General features: G+C 30.6%; 7 protein-coding genes across 7 annotated transcripts; 3 read left to right on the top strand and 4 right to left on the bottom strand.

Annotated features, from left to right (window-relative positions):
- Positions 1-1,032: 1,032 nt before the first annotated feature.
- Positions 1,033-2,354, bottom strand: BX663DRAFT_502868 (transaldolase). The gene is made up of 3 exons (XM_051526673.1): positions 2,249-2,354; positions 2,056-2,179; positions 1,033-1,904 (listed from the first exon to the last, which is right to left on the bottom strand). Exons 1-3 carry the CDS (start codon positions 2,310-2,312, stop codon positions 1,124-1,126), a joined length of 969 nt encoding a protein of 322 aa, XP_051384568.1. The 5' UTR covers positions 2,313-2,354; the 3' UTR covers positions 1,033-1,123.
- Positions 2,355-2,890: 536 nt separating this feature from the next.
- On the top strand, positions 2,891-4,525 carry BX663DRAFT_502873 (HotDog domain-containing protein). Its single transcript, XM_051526674.1, has 7 exons — positions 2,891-3,131; positions 3,199-3,258; positions 3,336-3,521; positions 3,650-3,690; positions 3,753-3,846; positions 3,931-4,014; positions 4,107-4,525. The coding sequence occupies exons 1-7, from the start codon at positions 3,108-3,110 to the stop codon at positions 4,518-4,520; spliced, it is 903 nt and encodes a 300-aa protein (XP_051384569.1). The 5' UTR covers positions 2,891-3,107; the 3' UTR covers positions 4,521-4,525.
- A 485-nt stretch (positions 4,526-5,010) lies between these two features.
- On the top strand, positions 5,011-5,992 carry BX663DRAFT_502877 (ras-like protein 1). Its single transcript, XM_051526675.1, has 4 exons — positions 5,011-5,128; positions 5,204-5,278; positions 5,351-5,432; positions 5,496-5,992. The coding sequence occupies exons 1-4, from the start codon at positions 5,065-5,067 to the stop codon at positions 5,941-5,943; spliced, it is 669 nt and encodes a 222-aa protein (XP_051384570.1). The 5' UTR covers positions 5,011-5,064; the 3' UTR covers positions 5,944-5,992.
- A 109-nt stretch (positions 5,993-6,101) lies between these two features.
- On the bottom strand, positions 6,102-8,939 carry BX663DRAFT_502880 (ras guanine nucleotide exchange factor domain-containing protein; the record flags this gene model as incomplete). The annotated part of the gene is made up of 5 exons (XM_051526676.1): positions 6,102-6,929; positions 6,989-8,430; positions 8,525-8,616; positions 8,689-8,788; positions 8,862-8,939. Coding segments are annotated over 5 exons (2,480 nt in total), but the record flags the coding sequence as incomplete, so codon positions are not given.
- Positions 8,940-11,311: 2,372 nt separating this feature from the next.
- Positions 11,312-13,108, bottom strand: BX663DRAFT_502886 (uncharacterized protein). The gene is made up of 2 exons (XM_051526677.1): positions 12,908-13,108; positions 11,312-12,803 (listed from the first exon to the last, which is right to left on the bottom strand). The coding sequence occupies exon 2, from the start codon at positions 12,798-12,800 to the stop codon at positions 11,454-11,456; it is 1,347 nt and encodes a 448-aa protein (XP_051384572.1). The 5' UTR covers positions 12,801-12,803; positions 12,908-13,108; the 3' UTR covers positions 11,312-11,453.
- On the bottom strand, positions 13,052-14,423 carry BX663DRAFT_502891 (uncharacterized protein). Its single transcript, XM_051526678.1, has 4 exons — positions 14,172-14,423; positions 14,060-14,091; positions 13,868-13,969; positions 13,052-13,764 (listed from the first exon to the last, which is right to left on the bottom strand). The coding sequence occupies exons 1-4, from the start codon at positions 14,368-14,370 to the stop codon at positions 13,345-13,347; spliced, it is 753 nt and encodes a 250-aa protein (XP_051384573.1). The 5' UTR covers positions 14,371-14,423; the 3' UTR covers positions 13,052-13,344.
- A 656-nt stretch (positions 14,424-15,079) lies between these two features.
- Positions 15,080-22,292, top strand: BX663DRAFT_502892 (uncharacterized protein). The gene is made up of 8 exons (XM_051526679.1): positions 15,080-15,439; positions 15,551-19,681; positions 19,767-19,979; positions 20,054-20,784; positions 20,851-20,965; positions 21,021-21,282; positions 21,389-21,566; positions 21,633-22,292. Exons 1-8 carry the CDS (start codon positions 15,132-15,134, stop codon positions 21,833-21,835), a joined length of 6,141 nt encoding a protein of 2,046 aa, XP_051384574.1. The 5' UTR covers positions 15,080-15,131; the 3' UTR covers positions 21,836-22,292.
- The last annotated feature ends 92 nt before the right edge of the window (positions 22,293-22,384 follow it).

Here is a 22,384-nt window from a genome sequence, read left to right on the forward strand (position 1 = left end):
GGATTCTTGCACTGTTACTTTGCATATTTAACGCCACTATGAATCAACCTAACATTTTATATATTCTCTCAGTAATATACGCCTTCCTTTGATAGCCTTTTTTTTTTTTTGCTCTTCAGAGTTCAAATCAGGTATAACAATCATCGTATTTTAATTCATCTGAAGTAATAAATCCTATTCATGTAATAGTTGTTTTATAAAACATTTGTATAGTTTCTAGTAAGGAATTGTTCATTAACATAAGCAATTTGTTATTAAAAGAAAAAAAAAATCAACAACAACAATCATATCTTTCAAAATCAACGAGAAAAACAGCACGTAATATTTATTTTATTTTTTTTGGCTTTGTTTATTTTAAAATCATGAAGTTTCGTAAAGAACTTTGAATACATGAGATAAACCTTAACACAATGACCCCCCCTTTTGCACTCTGAAAGAAAGCAATTCTTCTCTTCATTTTTCTTTTATAAAGCTTTTTTTTTTAAAGTTCAAGAAAGTGAATAATAACGTAATATTGTCATGATGAAGCTACTACTTCTACTACTACTTGCCTATTATACAATACAATATTAGAATACCAAACTATATTGTTTTAAAGTTAGTGACAAGATGTATCAAGATAAATAAAGTTTAATTGCTTGTTTCAACTAAGTAATGGAATACCTCTCTTAAAAGTGTTATGTTTTTACTTCGTATGATCCTTTGTTTACATATAAATATGTGTATAAAAAAAAAAGTTACTGCGTAGTTTAGCATGAATTACGTAATATTATTCAAACTGAGTTTCAAATTTCTTTTTTTTAAAAAAAAAAGTCACTCAGAAAATAAAGAAACTCGGTTACGTAATAGTTTACGGGTCTGATTAAAAAAAAAAAGACCAAATCCCCAAACTTCGTAGTAATTATCACCTAAATGTCTTTCAAGACATGTGCGTTTATTAATTATTTAATGACAAGAATTTATTTGAACAAATAGATACGTATACAAAAAAAAAAAACTACATGTAGATATATAGTTTTTTTTTTTACCTCTTTTTTTTTCTTTAAAAAAAAAAAAAAAAGATGCAGATAATAAATTTAAAATAATTTCATAAGTGTGTGAGTATGGAGGGGGGAATATATATTTACAAAGCAAGCTTTTCCTTCAACAAGTTTTCAAGCTTAAGACCATCCTTAGCAAAGTTACGAATACCTTCTGACAACTTTTCAGTAGCCATAGCATCTTGGTTCATTTCCCAACGGAAAGCCTTTTCGTCAGTAAAGTAAGATACCTTTTCAAGGGAGGAAGCCTCAGCGGATTCCTTACTTAACTTACGTTCCAAGCTCTTTTGCTCGGCTTGCAAGTTACTCAAGAGAGCAGGAGAGATGGTCAAGAAATCACAACCAGCCAATTGTTCAATTTCACCCGTGTTACGGAAGGAAGCACCCATGACGATGGTGTTATATCCATACTTCTTGTAGTAGTTATAGATCTTGGTAACAGACTTGACACCAGGATCAGTTTCACTTGTGTATTCTTCACCCGTGTTCTTCTTATACCAATCAAGGATACGACCCACGAAAGGAGAAATAAGAGTGACGCCGGCTTCAGCACATGCAACAGCTTGAGCGAAACCGAACAATAAAGTCAAGTTACAATGAATACCATGCTTTGTTTCAAGGACATGAGCGGCTTGAATACCTTCCCAAGTAGAGGCAATCTTGATTAAAACTCGTTCCTTATTGACACCATTCTCTTCATACAATTTAATAAGAGCAAGTGCCTTTGAAATGGTGGCTTCAGTATCAAAAGAAAGACGAGCATCTACTTCAGTAGAAACACGACCGGGAACAATCTTCAAAATTTCAGAACCAAAGTTAACTAAAAGCTTATCAGTAGCCAATTCAAGCTTTTCAGCATCAGAACTATTCGTTTGACAAAATACATTCAAGTATATATATATATAGAATTAGTTATACTTTTCTATATGCATATATATTTATATATCCCCACTTTTTTTTTAAAAAAAAATAAAATAAAATAAAAAAAAATGACTACATAATAATGAACACTTACACATCCTTAGACTTAGCATACTTGATAGCATCCTCAATAAGATGAGCATATTGAGGCTTCTGAGCAGCAGCCAAAATTAAAGAAGGGTTGGTAGTAGCATCTTGGGGCTTGTATTGAGCAATAGCTATTTATACGCGTAGTGAATATTTTAACCTCTCTCATACAAAGCATATAAATGATTAAAAATCCTTACTTTCAAAATCGCCAGTATCAGCAACAATAGTAGTGAAGTTCTTGAGTTGTTCGAGGACAGACATTTTTTTTTTTTTTTGGGGGGAAAAAAAAATTAAGGGAAAAAAGGAAACTAAATACTGTAGAATAGAATCCCTTTTTATAAACAGATATATTTCAGCTATTTTTTTTTTTTTTTTTTTTCGGAGGAATACATGAATTAAATCATTCATCCGATGAAGTGCAACAAGGGATAAATTGAATCGAATCAACGTTTCAGGACAGGTTAATCTGAGTACCAATAACTACAATTTGTCATCCAACCAACAAAATACAGTCTTTTTTTTTTTGAAAATTATTATATAATGATTAGTAGCCAATAATAAGTAATTTATTAGGTAATGAGTAACATTAACAAATGATGAGAAACAAACAAACAAAAAAAAAAAAAAAAAAAAAAGGACAAGAGAGATTTTCTTTATAAATTAAATTTACAGAACATTTTTACTATTATTTAATGTCTTTTTACTATAGAATATTTTAAGTTGAGTTATAAGATGCTTTAATGATGATATTTTATTATTAATATTTTTTCCACGGAAAACATAATATTTGAACAAGTCATCTTTTTTTTTATTATTTCTTTTTTTTTATTTTATATATTTTTTTTTTTATTTTTTTTTATTTTCGTAAAATTAATATAGTTTAAATGCCTGTCATTTCTACTACTTACCCTAATAAAATTACCTTCGATAATGAAAGTAATAAAATAAAATATCCAGAAAACAAGGAAATTGATTTTGCAATGAAAATGAGAAATGCTGTTGATGTAAAATTGATAGATACTAATTTATATATGAGTAAAGAACTATGGTTACCTTATGGATCAAGAGGGGCTTTTGGAGGTCAGGTATAGAATACAGGATCACATGAATTTCTCTTTCTCTCTTTTAATACATGTATTATTTATAGATTGTTGCTCAGTCCTTAAAAGCGGCTTGGGATACTGTGCCCGAATCATTCTTTGTACATGTAAAATAATAATAGATGTTATTATGAGTTAAAATATGATGATGTAATGACTCACTATGAAGAATAATAATGAATAGTCTCTACATGCTTATTTTATCTTGGCTTGCCATGTTGAAATCCCAGTTATCTATAGTGTTCAATGTATTCGAGATGGTAAATCATTTGCAACTAGAATTGTAAAAGCAACGCAAAGAGGAAAAGTTATTTATGTTTGCAGTTGTAGTTTTGCTAAGCCTATGAAGGGTGTTAGCTTAAATCATCAAGTAAAAAAAAAAAAAAAAAAAAAAAAAAAAAAAAAAAAAAAAAAAAGAGAAAAAGAAAAAAAAATTTTGTGGGGAAAATAACTGACTATTAATTTTTTTTTTAATAATTGTTACCCGATATCATAAAGTCCACTATGCCTAATGTAGCTGATCCTGATACTTTACCTTCGTAAGTTATATATGCATATTTATAATCATAATACAAATATCAACATATTAAATTATGTTTAGGGATGCAAAGTTATTACAACATGCATTAGCAAATACAGTAGTCGAGAAATTTCCTGAAAAATTTATAAAAAAGGCTTATAAGAGACTTGAAGAAGTATGATAAAAAAAAAAAAGTTGATTTTTTTTTTCTTATTTCCTTTGCAATTTATTTATCTATATGTGTATGTATATATTTTAGGATCAACCTATAGATTATCGTGCAGTTATTCAATATACACCCGAAGAAATTATTACAGGCAATGTGAAACCGAATGCATATAATGTAAATGTATATCAATATATCAATATATATACATATACATATACATATACATATATAAAAGTTTATATACTAATATATACATACATACATAGCAAAGATGGTTCAAAACTAGGGGATCCTTAAATGATGATATGAAACTGCATGCTTGTATTATTGCATATGCCTCAGACAGTGGCTTTCTTAATACAGCTGCTACTGCGAATGGGTTATCTTACAATTCAGAGAGTATTGGTATGATGACATCTTTAGATCATACAATTTGGTTTCATGCACCTACAAGAGTGGATGAATGGCTTTTATATGATATTTATAGTCCACGAACAAATGATGGACGTGGCGTTGCATTTGGTAGAATATATAGTCGTGATGGTACTTTAGTAGCTACTACTGCACAAGAGGGTGTTATACGTTTATCAGAACATGAGCAAAAAAGACATGAAAAGAAGCTATTCGCAAGAATTCCTACTACTAGTAGCAGTAGTAGTAGTAGTAGTAGCAAACTATAATTTACATGTATAAAATATATACAATTATTATTAGAAAATTAAACGTTAAAAAAAAAAAAAAAAAAAAAAAAAAGGGAAAGCATAAACTCCTCTTATTCTTAATAGAATCTGAACTTTAAATATTAGTTTTCTTTTCTGACAAATGTTTCAAATATAAAAAAAAAGAAAGAACAAAAAGGGATTAAGCGAGTATATATAATGAATTCTTCTAATATAAGAATTCAAATACAATGAAATAAACAACAAACAATAGGAGGTAACCCTATTCTTAGTGATGTATGTCGCTTTTCAGTAAAATTGTACAAGTTATTTTAGTAGTAATATAAGCCACGAATGCGGGATAATAACATTAAATCTTACCATTTTTTTTTCTTTTTATTTTATGTTTTTTTTTATTTAGTTTTATGAAACTATACTTTGCGTTGAGCATTTAAATATACATATTTGTACATACATCTTTTTTCTCTCTCTCTCTCTTTTTTTTTTTCTTTTTTTTTTTTTTAATAAGTTAACCCCATTAATAAATAAAAAAAAAAGAAATAAAATGTCAAGTAAGACAGCTTCTTGGGTGGTACGTGAATATAAACTTGTTATGGTGGGCGGTGGAGGTAAAGTAAATTTATGTTCCTTTTTTATATTTGTTTAGAGCTTGCTCACCTAATAATAATAATAATAATAAACAGGTGTAGGCAAGTCTGCTTTGACAATTCAGTTCATTCAATCCCATTTTGTTGATGAATATGACCCAACTATTGAAGGTAATCTTTTTTTTTTTTTCCTTTTTTCTTTTCTTTTAAATAAAATAAAAAAGCTCATTTAAGTTTAATTAGATTCATACAGAAAACAATGCGTTATAGACGAAGAAACTGCACTTTTAGATGTTTTGGATACAGCAGGCCAAGAAGAATATAGGTAAAACAACTATACATACCATAGGATAGGTAAATAGACCTTAAAATTAATTTATTTTACAAGTGCTATGCGTGAACAATACATGAGAAATGGAGAAGGATTTTTACTCGTTTATTCAATAACATCACGAATGTCCTTTGAGGAAATAGAAACGTTTCATCAACAAATTTGTCGAGTCAAGGATAGAGATTATTTCCCCATGGTATTGATTGCTAATAAATGCGATCTTGAATCAGACCGTCAAGTATCCAGTCAAGAGGGTAGAGATTTGGCAAAGAAATATGGCTGTCATTTTGTCGAAGCATCAGCCAAACTTCGCATAAACGTGGATGAAGCGTTTTATGAAGTTGTACGAAATATTCGTCGCTATAATAAGGAACAAGACATGAATAACAATAAACATACAAGCTCCGGTTTCTATGGCGGCAATAGTGGCAATGGCGGCATGAATAAATTTGGTGTTGATGATCCTAATGATAATGCTTCATCAAAATGCTGTATATTGATGTAAAATATTTATTATTTTAATGTATATCTTTTTATTATTATTACTATTATTATTATTATTATTATTTTGTTTAAAAATATGTTTTATTAAAATAACAAAAAAGGAAAAAAAAAAAGAAAAGAAAAAAAAAAAAAAGAAAAAAAAACAAGAAAAAGAACAAGAACAAGAAAAAGAAAAACCGTCTGTGAATGTATGCTATTCGCTTTTTTTTTTCTTTTTTTTTATAACGCAGTAGATGAGGAAGGTGATAAATCTAATGGATGAGGTGGCGATAATGTATATTCATGTAATTGATCAAAAGAAGGACAGCAGATCTTTTCTGAAGATGAAGAAATCATAGACGGATCACTATTAAATATAATTAAAGGTGCCTTATTTTGTTGATGATGGTTGTTGGATTTCCAAAAATCTTTACGAAAAATAGAGGTTGCAGATAATAATGGACTTTCTCGATTCATACGAAGTGTTGCATTATGTTCAAGTAATGATGTACTACTATTGTTCGTTAATGATTGATTGACTACTGGCATGTCTTTTCCATTTAACTCATCAAAAGAAAAATGCCTAGGTGATCTGTGGATAAGTCCAGCAGATAAAGATTCAGTAGTAGATGCTTTCAAAAGCCCTTGGTCTACGCTTTTTCTACCAAACAACCAAAAATGATTCATTGTCAATTTTTTATTAATCGCTTCCTCATGTCGTTCTAATATTATTTCATTTTCTATACTGACAGGTCTACTATCATTATTGGAGCTTAAACTACTGTCACCATGACTCGTTAAACTACCTGAGCTATTTCGAATACCTTCCTCTTGAGAAATAGTGGATGAAGGGGTTTGTATTAAAGAACTTGAAGAAATCAGTTTTGAGTTAATAATGGATGGTTGTAAATCAGGTACTGAATGATTTCTAATGGGTTGTTTTGTAGTAGGCTCTCTTAACAAACTTAATTCATCTACTGTTTTTTCACTTACCCAAGACCTTGTTAGCTAAATAAATAAATAAATAAATAAATGTGATAAACATGAATAATAGTAAATCTTTATACCAGATATTGAGTTATAAGACATTGTTGCATTTCAATACTTAATTCACCATCGTAGTAGTAATCTTCTTGTTGAAAATAGATGGGCGATTTCTTTAAAGCATGAGATAATTTTCGTTTACGATTCTTATTTAAATCTTTCATACAAGCTGCAGATAAATGTGGTGAATAAGGTGGGCTCTGTTGAAAGCTCTTGAATAACCTTAATAGTTCTGAGACTCTAGTATCCTGTTGTATCATGATTAATTTCCTATCGTTCTCCTTCTTGATGACCCATTCACTATTATGTCGTCTATTATTTTGAGTTTCACCTCTTCCTTCCCTTGAAAGAAGAGCAGCTGCAAGGTAAGTCATATCATGGATAAAGACACCTAGAAATGGCACAGTGGGTTCACTAAACGAATTCTTTCTGACGGCAGCTAATTTTTTTTTCACAGTAGGGATTGCTTCAGTACTGGCGGAGGATGATAAGAATGTATCCCCTTGGATCACTTCCCTAGATTTAATTTCATCTTCTTCAACAGACAACGTCAGCAGACCTATCTTTGCTCTATAATTCGCATAATTGGATGCCTCTGACATAAAGTCACTTAGAGCCTCTAGTAGATTCAAACTCTTTTTAGGTACAAATTGCCAAGACCGTTTCAAACGTCCAATAGGAGGTGTACCAAACGCAGAGATAACTGCCTTTAAAGTTTGATAATTCTTTAATTCAAAACATATTTGAGCTACTTTAATCCAATGATGTATATACTCAGCACGCGATGAGGCATCCTGCTGTAATAAGATAGCATGTTCTATAAATCGAGTCAAATAATTAAAAAAGTCAGTCGAGGCAACAATAGCTGGATGAGGGGTCTTTGGAGTATGTGTCAGGATAGCATTTACTGGAATATTACGAAAGATAGTCGAATCAATTAAAGTCAATTGATATGCAATAAGTACAGGTGAAAATTGTAAAATAGTAGGTACAGTTGTAGCTGTCATATAGATATTACGAACTCGATTTAAAGGGAAAGATAGATCCTCTAACTGATTTTGCTCATTAGCATCCTCTACTTGTCTTTGAAGTAATTTGTAAGTAGTAATAAGAGGTGCCTGTGGTATTCTAGGTAGATAACTAGAATGGATATTATTTGAAGATAAGCTATTATCACTGTTACTCGTTTGCACTGTAATTAGAATATATGGATCGATTGTACTATTTGATAGTAAAAAGATATTATCATCCACATTATTTATTGTGGATGATAATGAAGTAGAAGTAGAATTATAATAGCTTTCTCTTTTTGCTATTCCATTATTCTCTGAATTCGGAGTAGTAAGAGATAATAAAGCTTTAACTGTATTTAATGATGTTGTATGTGAAACAGTCATAGCCACAGATTGTTTATAAGGTGATTTTGTTTGACTTGAAGTTATTTTAACAGAAGAAAAAGTCTTTCCTAAATATATAAATAGACATATATATATAAATATAGACATATGTATGTGTGTGTATACGTTAAAAGAAAAATTACGTATTATATATTCATTTACCTTCATTATGTACATATCTTGTTTGATCCGATTGGTATAAAGAAGATTTTTTCTGTTCTATATTTCTCGCTTGATAATTAGGTCTTGCAGGTAAAGGAGGTGGAGATAATTTAGTTATTTTTTTATTAATAAATAAACGTTTTGGTTTTGGTGGAACTGGAGGTGGAGAAGATGGTATTGTACAATTTGAAGATATGCTTCTAGCATGTCTTAAACAGGTATGTGCCAAATAAAATAAAGAAGATAAATTATTATCAACTACAGCTATAAAATTTTTAAGTAAGTTTATGATACAAAAGAAGTTTTTTTTTTTTTTTTTTTTCGCATTTATTTTTACATTGATTTATAAATTTAAGCTGTTTAAATTCGTTTATAGCTGACAATAAGACTTCAATATATAAATCATAAGACATCTAATAGGAATATACGTAAATCATTGCTGGAAAAAAGATTTTTTTTTGTACCTTAAATTGTCCAGAATTTAAATAAAATAAAGCTTTGTCCATTAATGCTTTCATGGTAATCTCTGTTGACAAAGGTATTGGTGACATTATTATCGATATAAATAAATGGAAAAAATAAAAACGTCTTTGTCCTTTTTTTTTTTTTTTGAATGTTTATACTGTATACTTGACGTTAAATATTCAAGGCACAATCTTGAAAAATATATATACAACTATAAATTGTACTCTAAAAATATATAAAATATATAAAATATATAAAATATATAAAATATATAAAATAAGAAAATAAAAAAATAAGAAAATAAGAAAATAAGAAAATAAGAGAAAAAAAAAAGATAAAAATAATAAAAAGGTGACAATTCCTTTCACCCTTTCTCTCCTTCTCCTCTTCCACCCCCCCTTTTTTTTCTTCTCTCTCACTCTCACTCTCTTTCTTATCAACAAACAAGGGGGTAATTAATCATTATTAGTAGTTGCTTATAAAACTTATTATGCACTACATACACACTATCTGTATTATAATAAAATTAATTATAACACATATTTTAATGTATACTAAATTGTATTAAGTTATTTCATTCGCAAAAAAGAGGGAGACAATAAAGAAAAGGAGGAGAAAACAAGAAAGAAAAAAGGGGAAGAATAGTAATAATGACAAGGAGAAAAGAATTAATTATCAAAATGAATTTAACTTGTCACACAATAACATAAATAGGCCATTTTACCCCCTTAAAATCAAGAGCTTATTTTGATGTATTCAATGTCTTACATCAGTGTCTTAACAAGCATAAAAATATATATATATATGCATAGTAATTTATTTTACCTCTGTATCTCTTTCCTGATCTTTTTTTTTATTCGTCTATATTCATATACGTACAAAGTAAACGGTTTATTCAATGAATCATTCTTCCTGTTCTACAAGTGTTCCGTTATTACATATAAATAAATCTACATGATAATACTAGTAGCGCTACTAAATTTAATAGCAGATTAGTTCGATCTTCTTTTAGCTTATCTTCTCTGCAAATAAGTTATAATATCACCCAATCACCAAATATCAACCTCTTCTTTATTATCGAATACTGATCATAATGAGGATGCAGACATACCGACGCCTTTAAATGACTATAGCAATAAAAAAAACACACTTGTAGCAATATTGGTGAAGAAGATAAATATCATATGACAAATAGAAGTAGGAAGATAAGGAATTATTCTCAATATCAGCAGCAAATGAACTGTGAATGAAGACTGTAGTATCAGTTTATCATTAGATATGTTATATGAAGATATTCGGACAGATTCACCTGTCTTTCATGATTATTTACATTCACTTAAAACTTGTCTATACCATTATTGAAAAAGTAGAACAATGTAGGAAAAAAAAAAACCCCCTGGATGATTTATTTAAACGAGTTTGTTCAGATTTGCTTAAGAGAAATAAAATGTGTGAATATGTACTACAAGCTTTGACACCATTCTCTCTCTCTCTCTCTCTTTTTTTTTTTTTTTTTTTTTTTTTTTTTTTTTTTTTTTTTTTTTTTTTTTTTTTTTTTGTAGGACAATATACAGCATTTAATAAATTTTATTAATTTTGTAACTGTAAATCTTATATAAATATTTATTAAGCTACTAATTGTAACCTAATGACATGATATATATTTTCAGATTGATAATAATGAGATGTTATTAGATAGAAGAGAAAGATATTGGGAGTGAAGAAAGTTTATTACAAAAAAAAGAGACAGAACCAATGCCAAGAAGAAATTATTGTATCTTATTTTATAGCTTTACTATTTGAATTATTGCAATTTACAAATTGGTGTTCACAGGAATGTTCTATTATCAACACCATCACACGTACTTGAAAATCTATTATTAATTTGCAACAAACTAATAGTGACAGCAGCAGCAGCAATAATGAGCTCTCTTTCAACAGTAATAATTCTGCTGCTTCTAGTATCATTAATACAAAAGAAATTATTTTACAACAAGCAATAGTTAATAATAGAAGAATAACTAGGCCTCAGCCCTGGCAATAGGGTGAAGATTATTTCGTTAAAGAAAATGAATTTTTGAATCCTATAAACAATGCTAATATATACCATCCGTTGCAGAATAATAAATTTGTGCTACATTATTTTTACAGCAGCATTTTTTTTTTCTTTTTTTTTTAACTCCTTTTATATACTCCCATTTATTATCTTGTTTAATATATTTGGTTATAAGGGGGAGGAAGAATAGAAAAAAAAGAAACCTTTGAATAGTGGATTGTAGTAGGAAAAAAAGAAGAAAAAAAAAAGAAAAAGCTTTTTCATGCAATTATATACATAAATAATATGTATCTTTTATTCCTATACTGTTACTTTATTGCTAATATATTGAAGAATTTTTTTTTTTTTGGTCAATTTATTCTTGTTTCCTTATATATATTTATATAAATATATTTATTTAAAAAAGTTCTAGTAAGCATGCGCATGATATCCAAGTGCATTTTGATTAGATGAACTTGAGGGTTCATTATAGTACTGAGTTTGATCACCATCAATACGAGCAATAGCTGGTATAGGACCGGAAACAGCGATACCATAACTTTGAACACTTGAACTACTACTTTTATTGGATCTTACCGATAATGAACGTGATGCATTACTCGCAGCTCGACGAATACTTCCTAAAACACCACCCCCTCTCTTATGAGCGCTAGACGATGAATTATTCCGATGCGGTAGTTTGGCTACAGCTCCTGCGACGACAGCCATAAATGACTGAGTACGCCAACGTGTGTTGATTTGTTCAGTCTCTTGTATTTCATCTTGTTCCTTATTTGCCCTTTGTTTACGTTTGTAGATGAACATGCCAGCGAGTCCGGCTGCAGCCAAACAGCCAACAACGGCACCAACAGAGACCCCAACTATCTTACTTTGTGGTTCGTTTTCAATCTCCTTTCCATTCTGAACGCTTTGAACAGCAACTTGATTATTATTATCAATGGGTGCTGTAGAAGACAAAGGGTTTGCTATAGTTGAATCTGTTGTAGTAGTGGGAAGTGTGGGTTCATTTGAGCTATTATCGTCATTCTCAGAAAATTGTACAATAGTAGTTGTGTTATCTATATCATTTGTATCATAAGCATCTTCTTCTTCTTCTTCTTTATAAGTTTGACTATAAGAGATAGGTGGTGGGGGAATAAATCCTTCTGAATCAGTAGCAGTAGTAGTAGTAGTAGCAGCAGCAGCAGCAACAGCAGCACTTGAGGTTGTACGAGTTTTATTATCAAGTCGAATTGTCGTAACTGTAACTTTTTTAATATTAGTTTGCTTCGATTTATGTGAACTAGTCTTTTTTGATTTAAATTGCTTTTTCTTTGAATTTGTTGAGTTATGATGGGATTTATTCTTTGTTATCGTCTTCTTTAAGCTATGATGATGATGCTTTTTCTTTTTTGTAGCTAATTCGGAATTATCTTTCTTATGGCTGACTTTCTTTGTGGTCGTATGATGTTTTGTTTTCGTACTTTTTTTTCCATGAATACATACAAAAATAGTTTGAGCATGAGATAATGAAGAAGAAGATGATGATTTTTTACTTTGTAATAAACGTTTACGTTGAATTGAAGCCAAAGAGCAATTTCTGATCGTTTTAGTGGTCCTAGAGAAAGTGCTGTGATGATGTTTTCGATGTTTACTTCTGGTAATATGATGTTGAGTAGTAGTTAACTTTGTATTATCTTTATCTATAATATACACAAATATTAAGGACTCCAATCTAATTCCGTAACTATTAGCACTTACTTTCTTGACTCGCATCAACTATTTGAGAGTGAAAAAATAAATAAATAAAAAGATAATAAAAATCGTTAACTCTTTATAATCGCATTCTTATAAATAAATATAAATATTCATATATTATTTACCTATTAAAAAGAATAAAGTTGATACAAGTAGAAAGAAAAAAGAGAGTCGCCACTTGGTCCTTTTTATCATTAAAAATGAATTAAGTGGCAAAATAAGATAAAGAAAAAAAAAGACGTTTATTAAAAGGGAATGGAAGGTGTTTTAAGGGTATAAGAAATGAAAAGTTAAAGAAGAACTAAAGATAAAAGAAAAAAAAAAAAAAGAGGGAGGGAAAGAGTTGTATAAGAATAAGAAAAGTGTTATAATAATAATGGCTTTAATGGGAGCACTGACATTGATTAAAACCATGCTTAAATATTATAATAAGGACAATTTGCACGTTGAGGCAGGTTACACTTAAATTATTGGCCCTGTAATACTTCTTTAGTTTTTATCATTGACGATCCTTTCTTTATATAAATTTCATTATACAAATGAAAATTTATTGCATAAAGTGTTATAATTCATTATCAAAAGTAGAAGCAACATTCTTAACATCTTTTAACATTTGCTTTTTTATATATTCCCAACGTTCATAACACATTTTAGCCAAGTGTCTGTCATCAAATTTCGTTTCTAATTCCTTCCATTTTACATACTTCATAGGCAATTCTAATACATGTTCAAGTAATTCTTTATCGTCCTCAATTGTCCATATCTTTTCTTCATCTAAATCGTTTTTCTCCTCTTCATCATCGAGAGTTGTAAAGGAACGAGGCGTAAGAGGTAAAGCTGTATTAGCATTATCTTCACTACTACGTCGCTTCTTGATTATTTTATTATTTGCTGACAATAAATTTTCATTAAATTCTTCGTCATCATTAGGTGGGGTATCAAGTCGATAATTTGAAGAATTATTATGTTGGCAAGAAATGGTCTATATGCATTATATTAATAATTTTATTATCTTACGCATACCTTACCACCCTAATAACCATCTCCTCCACCTCCTCCTTCTTATCACCTCCTTTTTTACATACCTGATTTTTTCTGGCTTCGTATAAAACATCTCGTACAATAAATTCTGTAAAAAAAGGTGGTTCGGCTGGTTTACGAGGTCTACCTCTTTTACGAGATGTACTCTATAATATATAAATATGAATTTCTATTATTATTATTATTTCTTTTATATATATATATATATATATATACATCTTACATTGCTCCTTTACCTTTTCAGAAATGTTACTCATCTTGCGTTTTTCTACATAGTTTAAATTCAAAAATAAAAAAAAAGTACTTGTTATTATTGTTATTCTTCTTTGCCTTCTCTAGGATACTTACTATTGTTATTGTCCAATAAAGCACTAACAGATAAATTAGAAGCATGAGGTGAACCCATCTTTTTGAAATTAGCAAGAATATTATGAGTTACTGTTTTCGAAAGTCCAGAAAGTTCAGAACATTGTCTTTCAGATGCACCTGCTTGATGAGCACCAATTACAAACCAACAATCTTTTTCTGAAACTTGTCTTAACGACATAAGTGAATATTAAAGAAGGGTATATTGAATTGTTGTTTTTTTTAAAAAAAAAAAAAAAAGGAAAAAAGGAAGGAAGGATAATGCATCTATAGATGATTCTTTCTTTTGGTGTGAATAAAACTCAGCACTAATCATGATTAAAAATACGTTTTTTTCATGCAATACTATTGGGTCCTAAGCCCTGTGTTACTATTATTATTGTATGAGCTTTTTTATTGACCTCCCATAAACATTAATAACAGGATTATTAAGGCCACAACAGCCCAAATAGTGTCTTTACATTATGTATAGCTATAGTTATGCTTTCTTTATCTACTATTATGCTTTTTCTTTTATTAGTGAAAAGAGTCATGTACAGACCCAGTATTAATGGTTTAAATTTTGTTCATTATTATACTTCAATTAGAATAAATAAATAGTTTATTATTCATCAACTACATAAATAGATTATATAATGTTAGTATGCATGACCTGCCTTTTTCAAGTAATAAAAATATGCATTCAATATGCCCTTATAATTTTTATATCCATATATGGAAAATTTTGGCTCTCGAAAGATCACGACTGCGACGCCAAAAAAAAAAAAAAAAAAAAAAAAAGATCGCGATAACAAAATACAACAGTCCAAAAAAAAAAAAAAAAAAAAAAAAAAAAATAAAATAAAATAAAATAAAATAAAATAAAATAAAATAAAAATAAGCTTTCATTGCCTGCTACGAGCATATATCGTTCTCTTTTGTTGTATTTTAAATCACACTATTATGAATGCTCATAATAATGAATCAAAACTTGAAAAAGTGTTGAAATTATTAGAGAGCAAACAAAAAAGCCCAGGCAATGCTGATGTTGAAACAAACTTCTTTAATGAGGCTTTAGAATATCTTTTATCTATTAATCACTGGTGGTGTACAAAAGCAGTTTTACCTATTGCACGTGAGTCACTATGGTTATTTTCATTGCCTGATCATGATCCCATTTTACAATATAAAAAGAAGCTTGATGATCAATTAAAATCTTGTATTCAATGTGTTCAAGCATATCAAACATCAAAGAGATTTGTAAAACAGAGGTTAGTTTTTTTTTTTTTTTTTTCTTTTTTATTATTATTATTCCTCTCGACAAATGCAAATTCCTTTATGATTTTGATTTTTTTTTTCTCTTAATAAATAATAAATTTTAGATATGAAGAATTATTTCCAGCACAGACAGTTAGAGAATTCTTTCAAGTCATCGATCATTTTGACGTTAGTAGAATAATTTCAACATTTAATTCACATGAAAACAATTTCAGCATGACCAATCAAGTAATGTGTGCTATACTCGAAGTTGTTTATGCTCCTTATTTATTAAAGGATCCAAAATGTGATGACACATTTGGTAAGGCATTTACGCTGATTCAGAAAACAGGTGCATTTCCTACTTTCACTACAGAGGTAACAACTTACATTTTTCGTATGACGTTTTATCATCATCGAGTTGTTCGTTTTTGGGCGAGAAAGTTATTAGAAAAATTTATCACTACAGATCAATACAAACTCTCAGAAGAAGAAATTTTAGAGATAAAAGAGTTAGTTTTAGGATTGATTCAGTCTTTTACAGCGGAAGATGAATTCAGGACTATCATTAAACTCTGTCCATTTACGATAATACAGGATCTGGGTGAATTTTGGAAATCATTTCGATTAGTTGCAAGTCTAACAACATCAGAGGTGTTATTAACATTCTTATCTGAATCATCTGTATCTATGCCTCAGCTCATTTTATTTCAATTATCTACTTCAGCTGAATGGCTAGGTGAACTTTTGAAAACCATGACAGCTATGTTACTTAAAATGCAAGGTCATTTTTGGGGTGAAGTAGGGACAAATAGTATTATTTATTATGATATTGTGAAGCAAATATGTGAACATACTGTCTTTCAAACCGCTATGAAAATTGCAAGAGAGGGGAATACTGGAAAAATTCTACAACGAGATGGCACACCATATCCAGACGATAAGTTAATGTCAAAGATCAAAAGCATGCTGGAATGGATATATCCTTATTGGTCCTCATTACGACATACACCTGTAGAGAAAGAGATTACACAAAAGATTTTAGATACAACGTTCGGCTATTTTCAATTAAACACATGGGGCGTTATGAGTAAAGCCTATTGTGCAGAATTAGGATTACAGATTATCGATCAATGCCTAGCTGACAATTCTGTTCCAGTAGAGAAAGTGAATGAATATATTCCCAAAATGATTGGATTTGCAAAGATAACCCCTACTGTATTGCCCGCTCTTGTTCAACATATGCCTGCGGTTGCACAAAATATCTTATCAGATCTTGTAAATCGAGATGCAGCTTACTTGAATAAGGCATTTAATGCACTCTATAAAATAGATGATTTAATGAGTGAAATGGAAGAGAGTACTAGTGATCCAATAGATTCTGTTAAAAAATCACCTTATGAATCAATTTGGATTGCAATAAAGCCTTACTTTAACGAAAGCGCAATCCAGTTTCCTTGGTTAGCAATGCTTTTATTCAAAGCCTATGCAAATATTGCTTTGGCAGATATACCAAATCTTTTAAAAGATAGTGAAGCAAAAGGCGAAATTGTTTCCTTGGAACACAAACATGTTTTACTTCGATTCGTAGACATACGATCCGTAGTAGGGAAAATACTAAAGATGGTGATAAAGATGGATTGGAGTGTTAAAAGACATATATTGACAAATGAAGAAATGGTGAAGCCGATACTTCATCTGATATGTTCTCCCTATTTAGAAATCAAGCAAGACATGGCTCAATTCATTCAAGAATATCCACAACAACTTAGTGATCATGATTTATACCAACAATTCTTTTATATGTATCAACCATTAAAGGTGATAGAGGCCTTCAATTCTGTTTTACGTGAATTTATAGCATTGGCCAACAGTCCAGTTCTTAACATTTTCAAATCAGTTCAATCTCTTACGACATTTTTATCAATTCAAGTTGATATATTAGCTAATTCATCAAGTGGATATTTAATGAAATTAGTAGAGTCTGGACCCGAAAAGATAAAGGACGAAGATGGCGTTATAGGTGAATTTTGGGATGTCTATTGGCGTACTGTTAGTATTATTTTTGGAAAGGGTTTACAATGGGCTACAGAGTATCGCCCTGCTGTTGTTGTTAATCTCATTATGCCTATACTTGATTCTTCATCATTGATAATAAATTCAAAGAAAGTGTTGGAGAATATTATGACAACTACTTCAAATTCTAAAGATACTTCACTTAATTATGACCATATCAACACTTTAGTAGATTCGCTTTCTCATTGGATTTATGTCACACGTCAAGATATGATATCTCGACTTATGCCACTTATTCGCAGTATACTTCATACCTTGAAAAGAGCTGAAATCAAAATTTCTGTTGAGGCTTATGATCGACTCATGACAGCAGCTACGGGTGTCAATGCAAGTAAACTAACAGACGAGGAAAAAGAAAATTTATTTATGGCCTTGAGTGCTCATGAACCTACGAATTTTATCTTTTTAAATGATGATAGCGATGATGAAGATGTTGAATGGCAGTCTGTTACTCCCACTGATAATGCAAGTCCAGTTATAAGTACTCCTCCTCCTCCTCCATCTATTTTAAAGGAGCCATTACATTCAAATTTTGATTCTTCTTCTACCCCTTTACAAATCAGTAGAGCTGATACACCTAAGCCAGTCCAAAGACGTCAGATAAGTTTAGATGAAAGTTTTGCCAATGTTTCACTCACAAGCCCTGCACGTCCAACATCAAACACTGCAAATAGCAAATCTAATGTATCAAAAATTACAAATTATTTTCCCGCAACCGCTGAGGAGCCACACACGATCTCTGATGATGAGCTCGAGGAGGAATTTGCGGATATTGATTATTCACAAGTTCCAGAAGAATGGTTTGAAGTAAAGAAAGAAAATATACCTGATGATGCAGCCGCTTTATCAGAAAAGTCAGATAATAAAGATGTTTATTTTGGTCGAGATGACCCTATGGAAGTGGATAAACATAAAGAAATAACAAAGGCATCATCTAAATCACTCGTATCTACTTCAAAGCCAGATGTGGCTTCAATATCAAAGCCTATACCAACTCCTATTGCAAGACCCTCATCAGCACCCATTGTAACAGCAAAGCCCTCAGCAAAGCCCTCAGCAAAGCCCTCAGCAAAACCAGTAGCTGTACCCATCCTATCTCCTTCGAGAACACCCCCTGCTATTCGTAGAACAGGTGATGATAAGCCTAAGAATGTGCCTCGATTTTATCCTCCCGAAAGCAAACAACCCACGTATGCTGTCACATCTAAGGGTCGTAAGCTAAAGCCTCCATCGATGGGGTTTTCCTCAAAGATGAGAAGTTTACGTGAGGAATTTCGCGCTGAACGACGTTTGATTGCCACAGTCAAATCCCCTTCAGCTGCTAAAATTGTTCGTCAACGTTACGGTGTTGATTCTCAGGAAAATTCTTCAGATTCATCTGATACTTCATCTGATGAAGGAGATGATGACTCTGGTTTACGTGGCTTAATATACGATATGGATGAAGCAGAATCATCTTTTAGGACAGCTAATGTAAAAGCAGAGAGTTCTAGCGTAAAGGCTCTTTTTAATACTAAACCAAAGCGCACCATCAAGTTATTAGAGACACCTATTACGAATGAATACCTTGACAGAAAATTAAAGTCGCGTGCAAGAGAACAAGAACGCCGTCAAAAGATTACACCTACTATCGATAGATTGTACAAAACGATTTTATCATGGGATATTGCCGAAGTGAGTGAGATACCACCCCATACAAACGAAAACATGTACAATCATGTTCCTTCAACCTTCAAAACATTTGAGGAATATCGTTCTATATTTGAGCCGCTTTTAATATTGGAGACATGGTCTCAGTTAATGCGTGCAAAGGAGCAACTGTCACAGAGTGATGTATTAGATCATTGTGTTGTTGAAACTCGGTGTCATACAAATGATTTTGTAGATGTTACCTTTAGTCTCCCTATGAGCCTTATTACGAATAATCTGTCAATTGATGATTTAGTCTGTGTTGCTGATCATTTTGGTTCTGATTTCTTTATAGATGTTGATAATGATGGTCATAATAAGGATGAAAGAACATCAGTGAAATGGAAAGCATTTTTAGGAAAGGTTGTATCTATTAACCAGATGAAGAACATGGGTGAAGTTATTATTCGCTGCTATTTTGCTGCAAATCGCATTAGCTTATTAAACTCAATTTCGCCAAAGACGTCCTGGAATATCTTAAAGATTATGAGGTTTGTTATATAAATATAAAATATAAAGTATTAATACTGATATATATATATATATATATATATATATATATATATGCATACTTAGTTTAACTACAACCATGCGTGAATATGCTGCATTAGAAGGTTTAGAATATTATGATTTAGGTAAAGATATCATTCAACCAAAATTATCGCCTCAACCAAAAATGAGTAGTGGAGCTATTCAACACTATTGTGATCGTTATGATGTAAATGAGCCACAGGCAATAGCTATTATATCTGCTATTCAAAAGAAAAGAGGTTTTTCTTTAATTCAAGGGTAAATTTATAATATATTTATAAACAAAAGTTTAAATTTTCCTTTAATATAAATACATATATATATATATATAGTCCTCCGGGCACTGGCAAAACAAAGACTATTTTAGCATTAATCATTTCACTACTCGATCAACGTCAAAACCCAACATTAGATCAACCTTATGGTTCTGGTAAACTTCTTGTCTGTGCTCCTAGTAATGCAGCAGTAGATGAAATTACAAAGCGTTTGAAAGAAGGTGTTATGACATCGCACGGTATTCGTAAACCCAATGTCGTTCGTATCGGTGTAGCAGATTCTGTCAATGCAAGTGTAAAAGATCGTATCCTTGACAAATTGATTGAGATAGAAATGGAGTCATCTGTTGGCAATGAAGGTGGTAACAAGTGGAGTGCAAAACTAGATGGTCTTCATAGAGATATTCGTAACATTCAGATCAGTTTGGATGAAGTAGATCGTGAGATTACTCAATCAGGCAGTGATATGGTGCAGATGTCTATCTTACGTGAGAAGAGGAAATCTCTTGCACAAAAACTGACCAAGGCCAAAATTTTGTTAAAGGATACTTACCAAGATCAAAAGAACCATGGTCGAGAAATGGAGGTCTCTCGTATTCGTGCTCGACAGAAAGTATTTGCGAATGCAGATGTTGTCTGTGCTACATTAAGTGGTAGTGGTCACGATATGTTAACCTCGATAGGTGTTTCATTTGAGACTGTCATCGTAGACGAAGCTGCTCAATCGATTGAGATAAGTTCATTAATTCCATTAAAATTTGATACCAAACGATGTATCCTTGTTGGTGGTAAAGTATAATTTTATAATCATATAAAACAATTATATATATATTTATTTATTATTTCCTTTATAGATCCTAATCAGTTACCACCTACTGTTATGTCTACTCTGGCTTCCAAATATAATTATCAACAGAGTTTATTTATGAGATTAGAAAATACTATTGCAAATGAAGTAAACTTATTAAGGTAATATATATATATGTATGTATGTATGCTTTGTTAACTTTATTATTTTGAATAGTATTCAATATCGTATGCATCCAGAAATTAGTAAATTTCCAAGCAAGATGTTTTATAAATCCCGTCTTTTAGATGGACCCAGTATGTCTAAAATTGCTTCAGCAGTATGGCATTCATTATCTGATTTCCCTCCTTATCGTTTCTTTAATGTACTTGATGGTCAAGAAAAACTTGGTAAAGGCAAATCCATCTTTAATGTAGCCGAGGCAGATGCTGCTGTTGCTTTAGTAGACATGCTTTGTAGTAAGCTTCCTTCAATTAAAGTAAGTTATCTAATATATATGTATATGTTCAAATTCAACTTGTCTTAATCTTTTTTTTTTCCTTCTGTATTTGTGTGTGTGTGTGTGGGATAAAAATAAAAATTAGTTTGCATCAAAGATTGGTGTGATTACGCCTTATAAACAACAAGTAGGACAATTAAAATCAAGATTTCAGAAACGATTTGGCAATAGTATTCTTGATGTTATTGATTTTAACACTGTAGATGGTTTCCAAGGTCAAGAAAAGGAAATTATTATTTTCTCTTGTGTAAGAGCTGGCTCAGGTAAAGTATAAAAGATTTGAATTTTTTTTTTTTATCATAAATTATTTATTTTATTTTATTATTTAGGACGTGGTATTGGTTTCTTGGCTGATATGCGTCGTATGAATGTGGGTCTTACACGAGCAAAACGTTCTTTATTTGTTCTAGGCAATGCACGTTCATTATCCAATAGTGAATATTGGGGCGACTTGGTTCGTGATGCTCAAAAACGATCACTTATAACAAATGTAAGGTTTTACATAAATATATATATGATTACAAGAATATGATATTTTAACGAATTCTATTTATATATGGGGAGGATAACAGTGTGAATACCCATACTTCAATCATAAAATAGATAAAACCACGATACCTCACAATATATTTGAAAAGAGTGACCCTGTTACTAAGAAGCAACGAATACCACAAAGAAAGGGACCAGTCAAGATTTCTACTCCAAATGTTAGAACAAGTCATAAACGACACGTTTATGAACGCAGTGATGAACGACCTGGTTCAAGAAGAAGAATAGAAAAGGAAGAGGATATAGAAATGAAAGAAGCTGATCAACAAGAATCACGGAGGAGGATATCTTAGTTGAATAAGTAAACATTACAATTAATTAATTCGAAGAAAAAAAAGGAAAGCATTTGTATTATATGTGTGTATTATATAACATTATTAAAATAACATTATTTTCATGTATATTTGTATTTATGTATATTTATTTATTGGTTATAACAAGAGTACATAGAAAAGTTTTTTTTTTTTTTTTTTTTTTTTTTTTTCGTAATTTATGTGTATGAATGGATAATAAAAAAAAAAAGAAAAAAAAA

This window comes from Cokeromyces recurvatus (genome assembly GCF_025118155.1).
Source record: "Cokeromyces recurvatus strain NRRL 2243 chromosome Unknown BX663scaffold_7, whole genome shotgun sequence".
Classification (NCBI taxonomy): domain Eukaryota; kingdom Fungi; phylum Mucoromycota; class Mucoromycetes; order Mucorales; family Mucoraceae; genus Cokeromyces; species Cokeromyces recurvatus.

Coding starts and splice junctions, on each gene's coding strand:
- BX663DRAFT_502868 (XM_051526673.1), bottom strand. CDS start 2,312: ATGTCTGTCCTCGAACAACTCAAGAACTTCACTACTATTGTTGCTGAT. Junction 2,180..2,248: donor TGATACTGGCGATTTTGAAA/GTAAGGATTTTT, acceptor GCGTATAAATAG/CTATTGCTCAATACAAGCCC. Junction 1,905..2,055: donor TATGCTAAGTCTAAGGATGT/GTAAGTGTTCAT, acceptor TCAAACGAATAG/TTCTGATGCTGAAAAGCTTG.
- BX663DRAFT_502873 (XM_051526674.1), top strand. CDS start 3,108: ATGGATCAAGAGGGGCTTTTGGAG. Junction 3,691..3,752: donor GATCCTGATACTTTACCTTC/GTAAGTTATATA, acceptor AATTATGTTTAG/GGATGCAAAGTTATTACAAC. Junction 3,847..3,930: donor CTTATAAGAGACTTGAAGAA/GTATGATAAAAA, acceptor TATATATTTTAG/GATCAACCTATAGATTATCG.
- BX663DRAFT_502877 (XM_051526675.1), top strand. CDS start 5,065: ATGTCAAGTAAGACAGCTTCTTGGGTGGTACGTGAATATAAACTTGTT. Junction 5,129..5,203: donor TGTTATGGTGGGCGGTGGAG/GTAAAGTAAATT, acceptor AATAATAAACAG/GTGTAGGCAAGTCTGCTTTG. Junction 5,279..5,350: donor ATATGACCCAACTATTGAAG/GTAATCTTTTTT, acceptor AAGTTTAATTAG/ATTCATACAGAAAACAATGC.
- BX663DRAFT_502886 (XM_051526677.1), bottom strand. CDS start 12,800: ATGCGAGTCAAGAAAGTAAGTGCTAATAGTTACGGAATTAGATTGGAG.
- BX663DRAFT_502891 (XM_051526678.1), bottom strand. CDS start 14,370: ATGTCGTTAAGACAAGTTTCAGAAAAAGATTGTTGGTTTGTAATTGGT. Junction 14,092..14,171: donor TTTATTGGACAATAACAATA/GTAAGTATCCTA, acceptor TAAACTATGTAG/AAAAACGCAAGATGAGTAAC. Junction 13,765..13,867: donor ACGAAGCCAGAAAAAATCAG/GTATGTAAAAAA, acceptor TAATGCATATAG/ACCATTTCTTGCCAACATAA.
- BX663DRAFT_502892 (XM_051526679.1), top strand. CDS start 15,132: ATGAATGCTCATAATAATGAATCAAAACTTGAAAAAGTGTTGAAATTA. Junction 15,440..15,550: donor AAGAGATTTGTAAAACAGAG/GTTAGTTTTTTT, acceptor AATAAATTTTAG/ATATGAAGAATTATTTCCAG. Junction 21,283..21,388: donor GTAAGCTTCCTTCAATTAAA/GTAAGTTATCTA, acceptor AATAAAAATTAG/TTTGCATCAAAGATTGGTGT.